Here is a 20,876-nt window from a genome sequence, read left to right as displayed (position 1 = left end):
GCGCCAAGGTACACCTAACTAGCAGGGTGTTCATAGGAGGTGCTAGCCTAGTGTGATGGCTAACGCACGTGGAACGGAGGGATTGTTATTCGTGAGCATTGTACTCACGTTTGTTTCGTGAGCTTTGTACCCGCATTTGGTTTCGTGGCCTGAGCCGCGTTTGGTTAGTATTACCCTTGTGGACTGTATGTCTATGTTTGTTTTCGTAGCTTCAGCTGCATTTGTAACTTATCCTCGTGGACTGTGTATCATAAAGGATGCTAATCCTATATACTTTTTTTATTATTATACTTCCTTTTCTTTTCTTGAATGATACTTTTCTTTTGGAGTCATCATTGATGTTCTTTTGTTTCCCCACTTCCCTTGACATGGTTATGCTAAAGGAGACCAATTTTTGCTGAATACTTATCCCTTATTATATATCCTATATATATATATATAACTATTTCTTATTTTGAAGCTGAAATTGTAATGAACCTATTGAAGATTCAATGATGAAAAGAAATAAATGGAGAAGATATTTCTCCATATATGATCCTTTGTATGATAGGGAAAACAATGCCCTTGTTTGTTGATGGCTTTGATATGAAGATGGTAGTTGAGAACAGTTTGAAGAATATTAAACAATGCCAATTACCTATACGTTCTATTATTTTACAACTCATTTTCTCTATGAATTGAGATCTTTTTCCTTCTATAGTTGTTTGAGTTCTACTCATGTCATATATAATGTTTTTATGTAAGTTGGTTAGCTTGGTTTGCCATTGTTGCAAGGTGCATATTTCTCCTCTTCCATACTCTGCACTTATATTCAACAATCTTCGATTGTAACTTGAAGACCTAATTTTCAAGAGTCCTTAAGGCACTTTAACATTCTTCTATGGTCTTCAAATTTCTTTGGATTAAGGTGAACTTTTGTTCTTGAACTATTCTCCAATGAGCATCTAGTATCTCAAACTATTTGTATAGTATAATGTCACTCCTAAGAAATATTGCCCCCTTATTTTTTGAGTAGGCAATTAGATTATTTGAATATGGAGTTACCTATATGAGATACATTTGAGTTATATATGTTGATATTTTCTTGAAATGATGATTTCAACCTATTCTAATAAATTGCTTAGATCCACATATTTTTCATAATAAAATAGAACAATTTGCATGAAAAACCAAACTACGCAATATCAGGCTCTCAATTTTTGTGTTTTTTCTTGAAATTTTTCATTCTGTATATTTTGAAAATTAATTAAGGATACTTTTTAGAATAAAATGACACAATTTTTGTAAAAAATCAAAATCTACAACACTAGATTCTCAGGTTTTTTTTTTTGTTCTATTTTTTTCTCAATATACTGAAAGCGCATTTTCTCTTTTCATTTATGAAGATATTAACACCAAAGGAACAGGTACAATTACAAATGAAATATTTTAATGGGACTTGGAGACATGCTTTCTTAGTTGTTTGGGAGTCATGGTCATTCTTCTCAATTTTCCCAAAATCATAATTGAAAGGAAAACCTCAAAGTGACTGTTCCTTCTATTTTAAATTATAAGATACTTTTAGATAAAATCTCACATACCAATAAACTTTATTAAATACACTTAACAATCTTATCTTTTTAAACTAAAAATATAAACATTCAAAAATACCCATTATTTAATATATTGAAAAAAGAAGAGACAAAATTAATTATAGAGAGAGGAATGATAACATTGGAATTGGTGTATTTAATAAATTCTTAATATACTCAAAGTGTCTTATATTTTAGGATAGAGAAACTCTTTTAAAAGTGTCTTATAATTTAAGATAGAGATAGTATTTTCTAACAAATATTTTATTGAGATACTTTATATTAAAATCAACATTCCAATCTAACAAAAGATAGAAGGAACTTTATTCTCCTTCCACTCCTTGAAATCCATAAAAATACAATTACGATTATGCATTTGTAAGCAAGAAAGAAAAAATGATTATACATAACATTTTATTTTTAGCCAATATACTATTTCAGTGAAAGGACATGATATAAATGTAAATTCATTATGTAGATTTATTCCTGAAAATACTACAACAACAAAAATTTTGTAGAACTTATTTTTTATGCTCATTGTATTTTTTAAATGCTACAAGATCCAGTGCTATCTAATGCTAGATTCATTGTTTCCAATATTATAAAAATGCTATAAGAGGGAGCACTTCAAAAAAAAAAAAAACACTACTGCTCATGTGTTAATCTCTTTCTCTATTTTTTTTAAAAATATATTACAAGAATTTAGTGCTTTCTCCAAGAAGTGCTACCTCTTGTTTAATTTCCTTTATTTTTAAATAGAGTTAAAGATCATTTTTTTTCTAATTCTTTTTTAGAAGAGTGTGGTAATATCCTTTTAAGTAATTTTTTCAAGAGTAAAATCAATCTTCCATCAAGGACTTGTCATCTTCGCTAATGTAGAATAATTATAGGTTCTACAAACAATAATAATAAGGCATTCTAACTCATTTTGTCATTGTTTAGATAATAAAATTAGGCCTAGTTCTTGACACCACCTACACCACTCTAGCCCTTTTGACCTACATCTAATGGTCAAAGGGGGTTAGAATGACTTACTATTATTATACATGGGATTCACAACTATTCTACTTCAATAGATAATGGGAAAGATGATGAGTTTTTGATGGAAAGACAATTTTGATACTAACTATCAGTAGTATTTAAAATTCCCGCCCCACCCATGAACTTCACATTATCTCTTGCTAACTTCACATCTTTCTTCTTCCTTCTCTCTAGCACACAACTTACTTCTTTCTTCAAATAAAAAATGCTACCTATACATTTAAAAATGATTAAAGATTTTTTTTTCTAATAAACTTTTTTTTTTAAGGAGCACTACTACCATGTAGCGGTAGCTCTTTTAGCAAGAAGCACACCACATCAATGACATTTTTAGAAAATAAAAAACTTAAATGGAGGTAGCACTTGGTTAGGCAAGTACTACCTCTAAACTTACTAGCATGTTATCTAAAATTCAATTTTTTAATTTTATTTAAAAAGTTAGTCCACCCACCTAAAAAAAAAAGCTACCTCTTTTTCTATTTCTTGTATTAGCATTTGAAGTTTTAAGTGCTACCTAAATTTATCTGTAGTTTTTACTTGAAAAAATGCTACTAAATTTGTGATACCAAAGACCAATCTTGTAGCACAAAAACTTGCCATGCGTTGGAAACCATCTCCGTTGTTCATGTGTTTGTGTTAGCCGAAGGGAACCCACATAATCATTGCATGGTTATAATCTTTAACCCATTTAAAAAATGAGATAGAACTAATTTCACCACTCAAACTACAAAGCATATTGGCCAACCCACATAACTCACATGTTAACCCATTGTTTCAGATAATGGATATGGACTTAAATTTTTCAAATTTATTTCAATTTATTAAGAAGTAGTTATATGGATTGGCCTTTCTGAGACTACCAATGCATGTACCTTACATCATATGGTCCTTTAATTTCTTCAAAATACAGGGACATGTATCTAAAATTATTTTAGAATATAATGTAACAAGATTATCGATAATTGGAATAACTGAATGTTATTAATAATCTAATCTAGTATTATATTTAACGTTGTCATCTCTTCATTATTATATTAATATTCTTGGAACAAGCAATCAATATTTAAAGACTGAATATACTTGTCAAGGTTCAAACTACAACTTGTCGTTGAAGTTTCGATGTCAAGGAATTTCTCAATCCTGTGTGAGCTATATTAGCCAACCCATATAACCATATTTTTTGATAAATTGAAAGAAATTTGAAAACAATTTAGTCAATATTCATTATCTAAAACAATGGATCAACATTTGAGTTATGTGGGTCAACCCATATGGGTTGTGGGTTGAGTGGTGCAAGTTAGTTGTATCTCATTTTTAAATGGGTTAGAGTATTGCAAATCCAACTTAAATTTTTTGGTGGCAATCTAAATGGTCTAGCCAACAGGATCTTACCCATGTTCTTGGCTCTTTTCATGATATAACCATACAATGATAATGGGGTTCCCTTTGGCTAACACATAGACTTGAAAATAACGTGAAGAAACTACCCAATGTCTCATTAATTGAGCCTAATGGCAAATGTAGCTTGGATCAACAATGAAGATTGTTTCCAACACATGCAAGTTTTAATTCTACATAATTGACCTTTGGTAGCATAAGTAATAGCATTTTTTTCAAGTAAGTGTTTAAAACTTTAGATGCTACAAGATGTAGAATAAGTAGTAGCTAGCCTCTTTATGGGGGCAAAAAGACTATTCCCTTTATCCAAAAATATAAAGCATTTTTTAAGAGGTGGGGTGTTAAAATTATAAGACATTTGTAATATTTCAAGGTGTAATTATTGCTTTTTTTTTTAAAAAAGTGCCTCTATTGAATAAATCACATTATATTTATTTAGGGTGAAACACCCTATAAATAGGGTAAATATGAAAAGATAGAGTTAGTTTAAAAAGAAATAACTACTTTATTGGAAGGTAAGATTTAATTAAAAAATGCTTTATATTTTTGAACAAAAAGAGTATCTCTCAATCTTCTTTTTAATTTTTTATATTGAATTGAGATAACATGCTATGTAAGTTTTTTTTTTTACTTGAATAATTCCAATATACAAATAGAAGCAGAGTGTTTACAAACCAAAAAGATAAGAAGACAAAGGAAACAAAGGAAGAAAGCTAAAAAAGATAGCCAAAGCAACAAAAAAGATGAAAGAGGAAACTAAGGACAATCAGCCAACCCCTTCCCTCTCAAATGGAGTAGTCATAGAAACAACATGAGAAGCATTGGAATCAACAACATCACGGGTGAGAATAAGATCCAAAGAAGGTGTTAGTTGAGATACCCACCCAGAGGGGCACACCCCCTTGCAAGAAGAAATTGCTTGAAAATCAGCAGCACAATTCCCCTCCTCAAGGGAGAAAGAAAAGGAGACATCAACTCGAGACGCAACAAGATCCAAAATGTCTTAGAGAATAAAGCAACATGACCACTCACATTTCAAGAAACTAGTAGATTGCATAAAAAAAACACATCAACATTATCAACTTCTACTATCACATGTTCAATGTTCAACTCATAAGATGAGTAACATGGCTTTCTTAACGGCAAGAAGCTCCACCATAAATACTGAATTAGCATGAATATTTTCCCAAAAATCCTATAAAAATGACCCTGAAGAATGTTGACATAAAATCCCAATAGCGGCAAAATTAATGTGCTTGTCCATGTTCTAGCTTGCAGCAAACAAACCATCATAATTAATCTTCACGTAATTTTCACTAGGGGCCTGCCACTTGATTCTCTTCATGTTATTAGCATTAATAAAACTAGTAGCAACGTTAGGGGTAGCAGATCAAAATTAAAAAACACATGTACGAGCTAAAACTAAGATTGATGCAAGATTAAGGGTTTTATTATTAAAGACAACGTCATTTCTCCCCTTCCAAATTAGCTATAACACCCAAACCAAAACAGAAAGATCTTTATCATTCAAATTTGAACAATGCACCACACAATCCAAAAACCAAGAAGCAAAAGATGTGATGTGCAAGTTATCAAGTTTCAAAGAGAAATAAAGACTAAACCAAATGCATCTTACCCAAGGGTAAAAGAAGGAAAGATGTTTAAGAGTTTTAGGGGCCTCTTGGCATATAGCACACAAAAGACAACTTGAGCATTTCCTTTTAAATAGCATCTCCCTTGTAGATACAGCATGTGAGAAGCACCTCCAAAGGAAATGAGAGATTCTTAGAAGAGTCTTGATTTTTCATATTTTGTTCCAAACTTCCTTAGACAAGACTAGGAAGGCACTTGGCCATTGTTGAACCACTATAGTGCATCGAATAGCCTTCTTATAACCTATATTGATAGTATAATGGCCACTACGAGTTTCAAACCAAAACAATTTATCCTTGGACATGACATGGTCTAACTTGATATTTCTAATAGCATCCAGGATATAACTAGGAATTTTATCATGTAAACTTGACAAATGCCAACTACCATTATAGATACTAGAACTAACTTTGCTAAAATCTTTAACCTCTACATTAAGAAATTGATTTAAACTCTTTCTGTTCAGCAAAGGAATTTAGAAATCATTCCACAAGCCAATAGAGTCTCCATTCCAATCACCCACACAATATCCTTACTAAGGAAATCACAACTAGTCAAGACACTTGACCAGATCCATGAAGCCTTATGCCTTTTTTGGCTGACATGAAAGTACCTTTAGAAAAATATATAGTCTTAAGCACAACAAAACAAAGAGAGTCAGGGGATTGGGACAGACTCACTAGTACAAGTTATAATTTTAACGACATACTTTTCACCATAGTTTTCAATATAATTGTGATAATAATATATTCAATGGCAAATGTGTAAATAAGTAAAAAATGTAGAATATATGGCAATAGATATAAAGACCAACTGCCGCCGTGATTGATAAAAAATAACTAACCTAAATTATCAAAATTTAATTAATAAGTAAATATAAATTAATTATGTCCAATAAATTAAATTTTAATTGTGTCTAAATTCAATCAAAATTAAAAGTTAATTGACAGATTAAAATATTAATTAATAAAATAAATTTTAATCAATTAACTATTAATTGCATATTTAAACATATTTATGACGACAGACACCCCTCGAGCCTGTGGCCATAAATATGAAATTAGACATTTATGACGACAAACACCCCTTGAGCCTGTGGCCATAAATATGAAATCAGACATTTATGGTGACAGGTGCCCCTCTCACCTTTCGCCATAAATGTGTCTCGATTTAAATAGTAAATATATTTAAATTTAGATGACAAATTTTTAAAAAATTATTAATTAAAATAAAATGACAAATTAAAAAAGTTAATTAACAAAATAAATTTTAAAAAATTATAATTCATTCATACATATTTATGGCGACAGGCGCCTCCCAAGTCTGTTGCCATAAATGTATTCTCAGCATCTACAGCGACAGGTTTACACAGCGACAGGTTTAATGAGAACCTGTCGCTATAGACATTTGCTTTATTTATAGCAACAGCTTGATGATAACATGTCGCCATAAATAATCAACACCAACGTTCAGCTTCCTTACCTTCCCTGCCTTTTGCTGCTGCCTCCCTCACCTCTAAAATTATTTTCCCTCTCTGCCGCACCCCTAGCTCCTCTTCCCACACTCCCTCTCCCCATCTCTCCCCTCAACTCCCCCGTCCCACCGCACCCCGATCGCCGCCTCCGCCCAACCTCATCTCTCTCTCCCTATTTGATTTTGCATGGCCATTGAACAAAGTTTAACTCTTCGCCCAGTACGAGTGGGCTCTTTATCACCGAATTTAAGCACGAGTGTGTTCTTTCACTATTGGTTCTGGGTTGTTTATCTCCATTCACGTCACTTTCAAGTAATTAAGTTTATTTTTTTTAAAAAAATTATATATAAATATATGACCTAGGTATAAGAAATGAGAGATTAACCGGATGGTTTGTTAGGAACATATATGACTAATCCAATAATTCTCCAACGATGGAATTAACTGGAAAGATCACAAAATCGGGTGATTCTCCAAATCTTTCCTCTCCTTCTTTGCACCTCCATTACTCTGTCTTTGTATTTGATGGCTTGTAACAGGTCAAACACTATGAGGCTTATTGATGAGAATCAAAATATGGTCAGTGATATTTCCTTCTTTATATATACTTTAAATGGCATTCATTTGTTTGATCGCTGGAGAAGCAAATGGAAAGAAAGACAATGCATGCTAGAAATTTTATTGAACTGAAAGATGATATTTATTTATTTAGTTATTTTTTATGCCTAGTTATACTATTTGAAATTTCCACAATGGGGTTAGCTACTTGCTAGAGCGTGGGCTCATCTTCTTGGTTTTGGATCATTCTCTACTTTGAAAATGTGTTGTCTTTGGTTTTCGCAGATTGGTATAGTGTCCATAAGTCAGGCCATTCAAATGGCTGAAGATTCCGAACTTGACTTGGTATGTTGCTTTTTCCTTGTCTTTAAGTTAGTTATAATTGTATCTTAAAGGGTTGGTTGGGGTCTGTGTTTCTCTATTCATGAAGGATACCACATACTTATCTAAGTACATTGAACCACAAATATGATTTTAAGATTGTTTAAGAGGCTGAGGAAGAGTATGATAGCATTTGTTCAACGTTTATAGGATTAAGTTGTAATGTATTATCTTTACACTAACTCCGCCTATGTTTATAGCCGGTCCCAAGCCCGGGTAAAGGAGGAGGGTTGTGTTAGGCTATCAACAGCTAATGTAAAACTTTGTTAAATCTATCATGAACATGGACAATAGACGTTATAATGTTAATGCTAGGTCGTTGCCCATAAGTAACGCGCTGCATGGCTCGAGTACAGTGATAAGTGAGTTAGAGCTGCTATATCGACGCCCGGATGTAGTGTTAAATGAGCAAGGGCTACTACGTCATTCTAGACGCACGCGGCTAAAGAAGTTAGTCCATGAGAGCAAAATTAGATTTGGTACTTGGAATATTGGGACATTGAATTGTAAATCTGTAGAGGTTGTTGGGGTTATGATTTAAAGGAAAATCAATATCTTTTACCTGCAAGAAATAAAATGGCGTGGAGAAGAAGCTAAGATATTCAAGGTTTCAAACTTTGGTATACAGGAAAAGTAAGTACACGCAATGGAGTAGGCATCATTATAGATAAGAGTGGAAGAAGAACGTTGTAGAAGTTAGCAGAATTGGAGATAGAATTATTTCCTTAAAAATGATAATTAGACGTGAGACTGTTAATATTGTTAGCGCTTATGCGCCGCAAGTCGGGATAGAAGCCAGTCTTAAGGAATTATTTTGGGAGGATCTGGAGGGGTTGATTTGACACATATCACAGAGTAAAAAGATTTTTATTGGAGGAGACTTTAATGGGCATGTCGGGAGGGAAGCTAGTCAGTATGCGAGGGTGCATGGTGGTTTTGGTTTTGGAGAGCTAAACAATGAAGGACAAATTCTTTTTGATTTCTCATTGGCGTATGATTTTAAGATTGCCAACACTTGTTTCAAGAAGAGAGATGAGCATCTCATCACTTATAAAAGTAGAGCCTCAAGGTCACAGATTGATTTTCTTTTGGTTAGGAACACAGATAGAAGACTTTGTAAAAATTACAAGGTGATCCCCGGAGATGCTGTAACGACACAACATAGGGTCCTAGTCCTTGATGTGTGTATTATGAGTAAAATCCAAAAACGTCGACAAGTAGTAGCACCAACGATTAGGTGGTGGCAATTAAAAGGTGAGAAGCAAGATATTTTCAAGCGAAATCTTTTGGATAAAAGAATTTGGGAATCTCAGGGAAGTGCTAGCATCATGTGGGAGGATATGGTTAAAAAGATACAGGAGGTTGCAAAAGTAGTTTTGGGAGAATCAAAAGGTTTTGGTCCGAGAGATAAGGAGTCTTGGTGGTGGAATAATAGTGTACAGGACAAAATCAAGTATAAAAAGAATTGTTTTAAAGCCATACATTTGTGTAACAATGAGGAAAATTGAGAGAGGTACCGTATGGCTAAGAAGGAAACTAAGAGAGCTGTGGGTGAAGCTCGTTCTAAAGCTTTTGAAGAATTTTATAAGAGCCTTGAGATGAAGGAAGGAGAGCGAAATATTTATAAGATTGCCAAGAGTAGGGAAAGAAAATCAAGAGATCTAGAACAGGTAAGGTGTATTAACGATGAAGAGGGAAGAACTTTAGTTACAGATGATGAAATTAAAAATAGATGGGAGACTTACTTTTCCAAACTTTTCAATGATGGAGAGGGTTCATCTAGTAACTTGGAGGATTTAGTAACTGGTGAAGGAGAACAAAATTTGTCATTCTATCAAATAATACGTGATAAGGAGGTAAAGGAAGCTCTTAAGAAAATGGCAAATGGTAGAGCCAACGGACCTGATTGTATATCTATCGAAGAGTAAAATGTTTAGGTGAAGAAGGGGTGAGATGGTTAACTAAGTTATTTAATGTGATTTTACGGTCCAAGAAAATGCCTGATGAGTGGAGGAGAAGTACATTAATTCCTATTTATAAAAATAAAGGAGATATTCAAAATTATACTAACTATAGAGGGATTAAGCTCATGAGCCACACAATGAAATTGTGGGAGAAAGTAATTGAGCACAGGTTGAGATTGCAGACAAGTAGTTCTAAGAATCAGTTTGGTTTTATGCCAGGTAGATCAACTACAAGGCGATTTATCTACTAAGGGGATTAATGGAAAAGTATCGTTGTGAAGATAAAGATCTACACATGGTTTTTATTGATTTGGAAAAAGCTTATGACCGTATACTAAGAGAAGTGCTTTGGAAAGCGTTAGAAAAAAAGGGAGTACGGATTGCTTATATTAAAGCCATACAAGATATGTATGAGGGGGTAAAAACTAGTATAAGAACGCCTAGTGGTCAAACAAAGGATTTTCCTATAAAGATTGGACTACATCAGGGATCATCTCTGAGTCCTTATTTGTTTAACTTGATCTTAAATGTTTTGACGGAACATATTCAAGGGGAAATTTTGAAATGTATGCTCTTCGCGGATGATATAGTTCTTATAGCAGATACAAGAGAAGAGGTTAATTGCAAACTTGAGTTATGGAGGAGGACATTGGAGTCGAAAAGTTTTCGTCTGAGTAGAAGTAAGACAGAATATTTATATTGTAAATTTGGTAAAGGACTATTCAAAAATAATTTGGAAGTGAAATTGGGAGATCAAATTATACCTCAAGTGGAAAAGTTTAGATATCTAGGAGCCATTATTCAAAATGATGGCGAAATCAGTGGAGATATTTTATATAGAATTCAAGCTGCGTGGTTTAATTGGAGAAAAGCTAAAGGAGTTATTTGTGATTGTAAGGTGCCTAATAAACTTAAAGGAAAGTCTTATCGCACTGCTATCAGACCGGCAATGTTATATAGTAGTGAATGCTGGGCTTTAACGGGACAGCAAGAGCATAAAGTTGGAGTAGCAGAGATGAGAATGTTACGATGGATGTACAGACATACACGTAAAGATAAAATTCGAAATGAGCACGTACGCAAAAAAGTGAGGGTGGCACCTATTGAGGAAAAATGGTAGAAAATCGGTTGAGATGGTTTGGGCATGTACAAAGAAGACCAAGGGAGGCACCAGTGAAAGAGTGGAACATATAACTTTGAGTCCGATTAAGAGAGGTAGAGGAAGGCCTAAGAGAACACTTTTGGAAGTTATTGAACGCGATCTGTTAATTAATAATATTACTAAAAGCTTGATAAATGATAGAGCATAATGGCGTCTTGCAATCCATATAACCGACCCTACCTAGTGGGATAAAGGCTTGTTGTTGTTGTTGTTGTTTGTATTATCTTTACACTATAGCTATCTATCCATGTCTTATGGCTACTATCGCTTGAATGTTCTGTTAAATCATATAAATATTACAAAAAGATAATATAAGTCTTAGATATCAAATTTAGTTTAACTATTTCTAGTCAGTTCCACTAGTGTGCACCTTGTAATGGATTCTGTGAAGATTTTCTATGATGAAGTTTTTAATTCTTATCATTGAAATATATCCTTGAAATAAATGCTGCCTTATCATTGAAATAAATGCTCTTCTTTATAGGTAAGAGTATCCCCAGCTGCAAATTCCCCAGTTGTTAGAATAATAGATTTGAAGTATGCTCTTTGTATATTTTGAGAGTTACTATGAACTTTCAACTTACCTAAAATTTCGTAAAACTTAATCTTTCTTCTTTTACAATAAGTATAGATATGAGCAACGAAAGATAAAAGGGGCCAGTAGGAGAAAAGTGTCGGTGAGCATTGCATTTTTAAACTCCTATGTTTTTCATTAACTTGTATGATTGGACTGCTAGAGTGAACCACAATATACTAATAAAAAGTCTAAGCTTGAAAAACCACCAAATACAAGTTGTATAGAAAAGAATCAGTAGCTTTATTGGCTTAATACAAGTTGTATTTAGGTTGCTTTGATCCACTGTTATCCTCTACCTTCCTTTTCTCTTTATCTTTGCTTTTGTTGTGATAATATTATATAGAATGGTTTTTAGTTTTGGCACTTTATCCCTTTCCCAAGTCTTTAAAATTTTCAAAGCCTGGTCTTCAAGCTTTTTGTTTTATAATGGCAAAGTGTGTTTGAATGGATTAGTTACAAGAACTAGAACCATATCCTCATCAGTTTCATAGGAGAGTAAAAGAAAAGTGACTTCAATGGTTTTTGTTTTATATATAATAATTCAAAAACATATTTAATTATGTTTATCAGTTTTTCCCTAATTAATTATGTTTAGTTATGACTTCCTATCACCTGGGACTAATGTCACTCCTATAATTCCAGCTTTAAAAGTGATTTAGCAAAACTCTTTTGGGAAAGGACTGTTAGATTTGGCTAATGATTGTAGTATCATATGCTGCTAAATTATTTACTTCTCCCCTAAAGCCTCAAATTCAATGCAATAACCATTATCTTTATCTGCACAAACCACCATTCCTTCTTCCCAAAGGACTAACAAGTATGATTTAATTAGTTATTGGTGGAGTTCATTGTTCTTTGACACATTAGTTGTTCACAATCCTATTGAACTTTATGGTAAGCTAATTGTAAAGTGCAGGGGAAGTTTCTATTTTTTTAATGGGGATGTGCATATATATGCTAGAAAAGAAGAAAGGTGATGATCATGCGGTGAGTTAAACTAAATAGTATCATGAATATGAATTATTGTGTATGTGCGTGTGTGAATAGATTAAATATGTGTACAAACCTTAAATAGAAACGGAGGAAGCAATGATCAAGTATTACAAATAGTTAAAGAAAACATAATTAAGAACCATTCTTGGGGACTTATAGCCATTATGAGCAAGGGAAATAGTAGTTTCCCCCTTGGAACAAATTACAATTTCCTTTTTTTACCTTGAAAAAAATTACATTATTCTTGAACTTAGTTTCTTGTTGATGAATAGCGTATTGCTTAGAACAAGTTCAAATTGATTTGGCAGTACAAGTAAAGCAAGTTTTGAATCATCATCGCAGCAAACTGAATTCTCTTATCAGCAAATATATATTCAGGAGTGAATAATTTGTTAATAATTATTTATATTTTGAAGCTCGCCCATACTTAAAATATTACTCATACGTAATAATGTTATTGAATTTGTAGCATTTCAAAAATTTAGAGCCATATTTTAAGCAAGAGTAGTTGAGACATGTACAAAATATTTGATCTAGTTTCTTCCTGGAATTAACAAGATTAGAGTAGATATTTTACAGATATTTATATCAAAAATGCATATATTTAGTTGATATGTTTGTACTGGTCTCTAAAGTTGTTTTTATGTATTTATGTAGGTTTTATATGTAAATGATGTGTATAGTTATATAACTGTGGCAAAAAATGCCCTTTACGGCATAGTTATGGTTAATAATTGTAGCCATAAATGGTTATGCCAACCATTTACAACCATAGGTCTAAGCTAGACCTGTGGCCCTAAATGCTTCTTTTAACCATTTACGGCCATAGGTCTAGCTTGGACCTGTGGTCATAACTGCAATTTTTCACCACAGTTCGCAAAAACTGTTATTTACTACCACATTTGCTTCTACTACACACCATCTTCTGTCACAAACAATGCTTTTTAATTGTGGCAAAAAGTGCCTTTTGCACTAGTGACTCCATGCCATTTTGGCTAAAAGAGAGTCATTGAAGACTTTAAAATCTCGAAAGCCCATACCATCTTCACATTTAGGAGTCATCATATGATTCTAAGCCTTCCAATGAAATTTATCACTGTTTCCACTCCCATCCCACCAGAAATCAGTAACAACTCTATCAAGATTCTTATAAGTCTTAAGAGAAAATTTGAAACAAGACATAGGATATATAAGGATTGCATTAACTATAGCCTTGATCATCACCTCTTTACTCGCAAAGGATAATAAATTCTTCTGCTAACCTTGCACTTTTTTATCAACCCATTCTATTACATATACTAGAGCTTGACATTTCATTTTACCCGAGACATTAGGAATACCTATGTATTTTCTAGGGTCCTCTAAAGGAGGGATGCCCAATAGCCTACTCACTTCCTCCTTAACATCAACTGGAGTATTAGCAGAAAAAATCAGACTAGACTTGTTAAGATTTTTTTGTTGACCAAAAGCCTCACAGTAGAGATTCATCAATGAGCCACTTTCCTACAGTTCTCAGAATCTGCATTCATAAACAATAAAGCATCATCAACAAAAAAAAGTATGAGATAAAATAAGGTAATCCTTGGCGAGTTTCATGCCCTTAAGAACTCTAGAGTCAATGTTCTTGTTAAGCATGCTATAGAAAACCTCAGTTATCAAAATAAACACGCAAGGCAAAAGGGGGTCTCCTTGCCTCAATCCTCTACTTGTAGTGGTTGATGCCACTTTCCTACCAGACAAACATAAATTCAAATAAACCGAGGTGACACAAGACATAATAAGATTCACCCACCAAGTAGAAAAACCAAATTAAACAAAACTGCTTATAAGAAGTCCCACTCAGTTCTATCATATGCCTTGCTCATATCCATCAGAGCAAACTCAAATTTTGCATTAGTTTTCTTGCACCTAAGATAATAGAAGACTTCATAAGCAATGCTAATATTGTCTTGGATACATCTTTCAGGAACAAAGGCTCCTTGATTTTTAGAAATACACTTATCTAGCACCAGCTTCAATTGGTTAGCCAAAAGCTTTGAAATAACCTTATAAGAGAAATTACACAAACCAATAGAAAGAAATTGGTATACCATTTTTTCTTTCTCAAGCTTTGGGATCAAAGCAAGATTTGTGTCATTAATCATGCTAATATCACCATTACCACTAAAAAACTCCTTCACCGTAGCTATGACACTACCCCTAATATCAACCCAAGAATGATGATAGAACTTTCCACAGAAACCATTAGGTCTAGGGGCTTTAGCACCCCCAAGTTGAAGAGCAGCCTCTTTAATTTTTAAATCCTTAACGGGAACAAGTAGAAGGTTATTTAGATCATCATCAATACAACCATCAATATAACCTAACACTTCCTCAAAATTGCAAGGCATAGAAGTAGTAAACAAATCAACCAAATACTGGGAGACATGGTTAACAATATCACCTTCGTCTTCTACCAAGCTCTACTATTATTTTTAAGGCGTAGAATTAAGTTTCTCCTCCTTCTTTGAAGAGAAGCCATATGAAAGAAATGAGATTTTGATCACCAAAATTAAGCCAAGAGATACAACATCATTGCCACCAATAAGCCTCTTCCTTATCCCTGGTTCGTTCAAGTTCTGTAGTAACTTTTTCAAATTCAAGCATTTCTTCTTTAGTAAACTCACCTACAAGAGATATACATATACTTCTACATAAATGATCAATTAAATTTTTACTATTAAGGAAAGATTTTTGCCCTAGCATGCAAGGCCTTCTCATAATGTTTAAGTCTTAAAATGAAATCCTTGATTTTACTTGCAGATAATTCATATGAAGATCTTTAACTATCTTTCGCAATTTGAGAGTAATCTAGATGGTCCATTTACATGATTTCAAACTTGAAGCCATATGGAGTTTTGATACTGCTATAGCATAAGTCCACGAGCAATATAAAGTGGTTAGAACTAAAGTTCTAAATGAAAAACCTAAGCTTTAGGAAGTGCCTCTTTAAGATCAACGTTTCCTGATGCCTTGTCAATTCTTTCTTTAATATGAGCATTGCTAATATGATTGTTTCACCATGTATAAAATGATCCTTGAAAGCCCAAATCCATAAAACCACAATTTGCAATAAACTTCTGAAAATTTAAAATTTTCCTCATAGCCCTCGGCTTACCTCCTTACTTTTCTGTTTGGCTAATGAAGTCATTAAAATCGCCAATATGCAGCCATTCACCATTAACTCCTTTAGCAAAGTCAGCAATTTTATGCCATACTTCTCTTCTATCACCTTCCTTTGAGGGTCCATACACAAAAGTGATATATTTAGGAACAGGTACCGTACTAGAATGTATAGGAGTATGAATAATATTACTCAAAGAGAAGAGGATATTAATAATTATTGACTTGTCCCACCATAAAGCAAGACCCCCACTCAAACCAATAGGGTCAACTATCTACTCTTCATCAAATCCATACCTTCACTTAAATCTTTTAACAACACTTTCTTTCTACATAGTTTCCATAAGGAAAACCAAGGGGGGTTTATTTTGCTTATTAACCTCCTTAACATTTTTAGCTGTAAGGCAACCCCAAGACCTCAACAATTCTAAGAGATGAGCTTCATGGGACTTGGGGGCTATTTGAGGCTAGCCACCCAAGCCTTCAGAAAAAGCAACATTTTTAATAATTCTTTGTGCATGTATGGTAAATCATCCTCCCAATTTTGATTACCCATCCTATCAGTAAAAATAGAAGAAATAGGTTCACAGAGTAAGCCAACTTACGTCTAATATGCTGCTTAGTTTCGCACACATTATGCTTCTTAGTACTGTTCCTTTCACTGGTCAACTTGTTTCAATATAGGACTTAGCCAAATCTTCCTTCTTGTAGTGTTTCAAGTAGCAAGGAGAATCTATCATAAGCAGGCTCTTCTTAATCTTCACACCACCCTATTTATTTGCCATTTCAGATATAGGAGAATCAGGCATAAAAGGGATAATAGATTTTGAATAATCTACTTCATTGACTTGTAGCTCAACCACCTTACTTGACCTACCTCTCAACAATACCTTATGTGGACTAATCTTTATGTGAGCTAGCCTTGCCATGGGCCTTATTTTTATTTTTAGGGCTAACCTTATAAAAGTGTCTCATAGGTGATATAATAACAATACTCAATCTTTATGTCCTCTTTAGTCTCACCTCAACAGTTAGAAGAAAATTTTTGCCTTTTAACACCACTCACCTTGTCACGTGGATCAACTTTATGCTGTGGTACCATAAACTTCCTTTGACTTGCATTACTACCATGTATCTAATTATCTAAATCGTTACACAAAGTCTTTGCCCTCTCATCAGGCGACTTGGGTTGTTGTTTGTCATGTGTCACCTTCTTGCTAGACTTTTCAACTTCACATAATCCTGCTTCATTCACCACCAACAAGTCCTCCACAGGCTTCACTTGGGTAGCTCTCAACCAACTTCTAAAATTAGAATTCTCTTTGACCATATCATTCATCTTCTTACAAGCCCTCTGTTTATGCCCTATGATGCCACATTTATAAAAATCTAGGCAATTGCTCATATTTAACCTCAACCCAAATACCATCCTTGCCTGGCCTTGGCACCTAGAACCCTGTAACAAGAGGAGAGGTAATGTTGAAAAGAACTCTAGCCTGCAGTCAATTACAAATCAACTTTCTATCAACTATCGAGTTCTCATACATAACAACATTTCCAACAGAAGAAACCAGATGCAAAGCATTTTTCTTACTCATGAAAGCAAAAGGAAGACCATGGAATTGCACCCAAAAAGGAACATAATTAGTGTTTACCTCTCCATGCATCATATAGTCATCTTAGAGTTGAATAGTCAAAAGATGTCCTTGTATAAACTAGGGTCAACCTCATAATACCTAGAGATAGTCACCAAGATGATCAAATTTAAAAACAAAAGCATTCTTATCAACATCCAAAATATTCACATCCCGACCTATATTCCATCCTTTCTAGACCATCGAATGTGTGGTTGCTTTATTAAGCTCCTTCACAACCTCTAAATGCCCAATCAAAGAGCTTCCTAGCTAACTTTCTTCATTATGTTGGAGCTCAATCTTTTGCTGAAAGCCTGAAGCCTTATGATTACTAGACAAAAAAAGCATACTAGATAAAAAAAGCATACTCACTGGATTTCCTACTGCCAAAACAACACAGACACACACGCATAACCCTTTTGTATAGTACAAAGCATACTAGACAAAAAAAAACACACACACACACTATGAAATCAACCAGTGGGTGGAAGATGACACTCACTGTAACCAATTTAGACACACCCTCATGAAGATAGGAAGCTTCCACAGTGGGTGGATAGCGGTCGCACACTTTGTCAAAAGTGCTCAGAGAAAGAAGCCACCCAAGTCGGTGGGGAAAGTCTCCCCCGTACGGAGAGGAAAGAGCTCACCCTGGCATTTGGTGTTATGAATCTACCTAAGTTTTTTTTTTAATTTTTTTTGAAAAGTTTTACATATAGTAGCTTCTTATTAAAAACCTACCACAACCTTGTAGTAGCGCTTCTTGACATAAGTGCTGCTACTACCTATAAGAGGAGCATTTCTAGACAAAAAGGCCACAACTAATATTTAAAATTCCTTTCCACCCCTCCCTTACCCCATCTGTCATACGCTCCCCTTTGCATCACATCTTGTTCTTCATTCTCTCCAACTCCTTCACATTCACCTTCCAATCTTCCCTCTCTATAACATATGACCCATTTCTTTCTTCCTCAATCTTTTCCAGAGTGTTAGGCAGTTTTAAGGTACATATATACATGCACCCATCTTCTTCCTCTTTTTCCTCTCCTTAGCTGCAACATGTACGTTTTCACCCACCTACATTAACTTCTTGTACATGTCACGCCACTCCCTTCTTCCTTCTCCTACTCTTTCCTTCTTTATCCTTTATTTTGTTTCATCTTACCTTGTCCTTATCCACTCACATTGTTACTTTTTACAAAGTTCAAAATAGTGACATAAGATATACACTATTTTTAAAAGTAAATAAATAATTAATTTGTTCTTCATTCAATATTTTTCAAATGAAATACAATTGTTCCCTATGTATTAGACTCATCCACTATCTCCATAAGATACATATATCCCTCTTTGTCACTCTTTTTTTAAATAATTCTAATATATGTAGTTAAATTAAAATTTTAATTAGGAAATATATGGTTTTATATATATATATGGATAAATGCATTGTAATTTTTATTTGGTAGATTATCTTCCTTATGATTATATAAAAAATTTAATCATACTTAGAGAATAAATAAAAAAAATTATGTGGTAATGATATTACCAATTTTCTTTTCTGCTTAATTTGTAAGTTTTATGTTTTGAATTCCATGAATGATTTAGTTGCTCGTATCATTATTTTAATTATTTTTTATAATTAATTGTATGTTATATAAATATTAATTAGGTTGGAGTTGCTGGTGAGGAGGGAAAAATAAAGGGTTAAGAATTCAAGGAAAAAAATAAACAAAATGTAGTGCTTCTTGGAGAAAGCACTACCTCTTGTAATATGATTTTTTTAAAAAAATTAACACATTAAGTAACTAATGTGGTGCCTAATGTATCACAATAGGTAGCACTTCTCAATTAGAGGTGCTACAGGCCAATGCTCTCTCTTGTAGCATTTCTATAATACCAAAAACACTACATCTAGTATTAGAGAGTACTGGATCTAGTGGTGTTTAAGAAACACAATAATAATAATCACTTGAAGAGCCTTTTTTGTAGTAGTGTTTTAAGGAATAAATTTTCATATTAAGTTTTGTTTATATCATGTCCTTTCAATGAGATAATATATTGGCTACCAAAAATAGTGTCAAGTATAATTATTTCTTCTTTCTTGTTTACCAAATGGAAATATTAGAGCATCTAATTAATGTGTTTTAGTGTAATTATATGTATGTGTGTAGAATCTTCTAATGAGGTCACGTGGTCTGTAATGTGTGCATGAGAGATTTTTTATCTTTGCCATGTGTACTCTCTTGATTGTATCTTTGCACAACTGTCTATATTATTTATGGAATAGTACTACATCTAGCCTTACTATTGAGGTCTAGCATAATCATCCGAATCCCCTTTTTCTTTTTGTCTTAATATTTAGAGCAATCTGGTCTTTGTCATTTATATTGCTTCTATGGCTACTTCACATTCCTCCTCTTCCTCTGCTACTATTGACTCACTGACCTATATCACTGTTCACACTGGTTTGAAAATTAATCCACTCTTTAGATCCTTCAATCGGGCAATTACCTTGGTCAAGTTGGATTGAGGAAATTATCTCATTTGGGAATTTGTTGTTCTTCCTTTGATAGAAGGCAATAAACTCGAGGGTCATATCAATAGTCGAAATGAGATTCAACTGTGTCTCATTCCTGATGGTGTAGGGATGAAGCCAAATCTAAAGTTTGAAGAATGGCATGCTGTTGATCGCCTTCTTATTGGATGGCTTTGCAACACGATGATGGTTGATGTTAGGTCTCAACTTCTCCATTGTCACTTTGCTCAAGTTCTCTGGGAAGTTGCTCGGTCTCTTTCTGGTGCTTCAACCAGGGCCCATGTCATGGTTTTCAAGACAAAACTTCATCATACACAGAAAAATGGCATGAAAATGGAGGAATATTTATCTAAAATGAAACACATAGCTGACCAATTGGCTTTTGTAGGTTCACCCGTTGATTATGATAATCTCATGACTCATACTCCAAATAGTTTAGATCATAAGTATAATACCATTGTTATTAAGCTGATTGACCAACCTAATCTAACTTGGGTTGATGCTCAAGCTACTTTCCTAGCTTTGGAAACGCGTCTGGACCAACTGAACCAGTTTGCTAATCCCTTTATTCAGTCCACAATGAATGTTGCTAATAGAAATGAAGATCGTGATAGTCATTTTGCTAGCAGGGATTATTGTGGTCATGGTTGACCATGTAGTCATGGGTCATGGAATGGAAATCGTCTATACTGGCGTTTTGTGCAAACGTCCTGGTCACATAGTCGCCAACTGCTTCCATCATTTTGATCATAACTTCCGGCCACCTTATGAC

At 33.8% G+C, this 20,876-nt stretch overlaps 1 protein-coding gene and 1 long non-coding RNA gene across 3 annotated transcripts; both read left to right on the top strand.

Annotated features, from left to right (window-relative positions):
- Nucleotides 1-7,455: 7,455 nt before the first annotated feature.
- On the top strand, nt 7,456-11,739 carry LOC129286997 (uncharacterized). The gene is made up of 3 exons (XR_008587569.1): nt 7,456-7,716; nt 7,981-8,040; nt 11,687-11,739. It is a non-coding gene; the product is annotated as an uncharacterized LOC129286997 (long non-coding RNA).
- Nucleotides 11,740-11,818: 79 nt separating this feature from the next.
- LOC129286996 (uncharacterized) lies at nt 11,819-20,854 on the top strand. 2 transcript variants are annotated; one of them, XM_054923115.1, is made up of 3 exons: nt 11,819-11,879; nt 12,422-12,766; nt 20,214-20,854. In XM_054923115.1, exon 3 carries the CDS (start codon nt 20,216-20,218, stop codon nt 20,753-20,755), a length of 540 nt encoding a protein of 179 aa, XP_054779090.1. In that variant the 5' UTR covers nt 11,819-11,879; nt 12,422-12,766; nt 20,214-20,215; the 3' UTR covers nt 20,756-20,854. The 2 variants fall into 2 exon arrangements, with proteins under 2 accessions (XP_054779090.1, XP_054779089.1); XM_054923114.1 differs by having other exon boundaries at nt 20,142-20,854.
- Nucleotides 20,855-20,876: the final 22 nt, after the last annotated feature.

The sequence above is a fragment of the Prosopis cineraria genome, unplaced genomic scaffold (assembly GCF_029017545.1).
Source record: "Prosopis cineraria cultivar Desert tree isolate PC_DT_omini unplaced genomic scaffold, ASM2901754v1 PC11, whole genome shotgun sequence".
In the NCBI taxonomy this organism is placed as follows: domain Eukaryota; kingdom Viridiplantae; phylum Streptophyta; class Magnoliopsida; order Fabales; family Fabaceae; genus Prosopis; species Prosopis cineraria.
Note: the sequence above shows the minus strand (reverse complement) of the source record. Positions and strands in the feature narration are given on the sequence as shown.

Bases quoted from the DNA above. Each gene is read 5' to 3' on its own strand.
- LOC129286996 (XM_054923115.1), top strand. From the start codon at position 20,216: ATGAAGCCAAATCTAAAGTTTGAAGAATGGCATGCTGTTGATCGCCTT.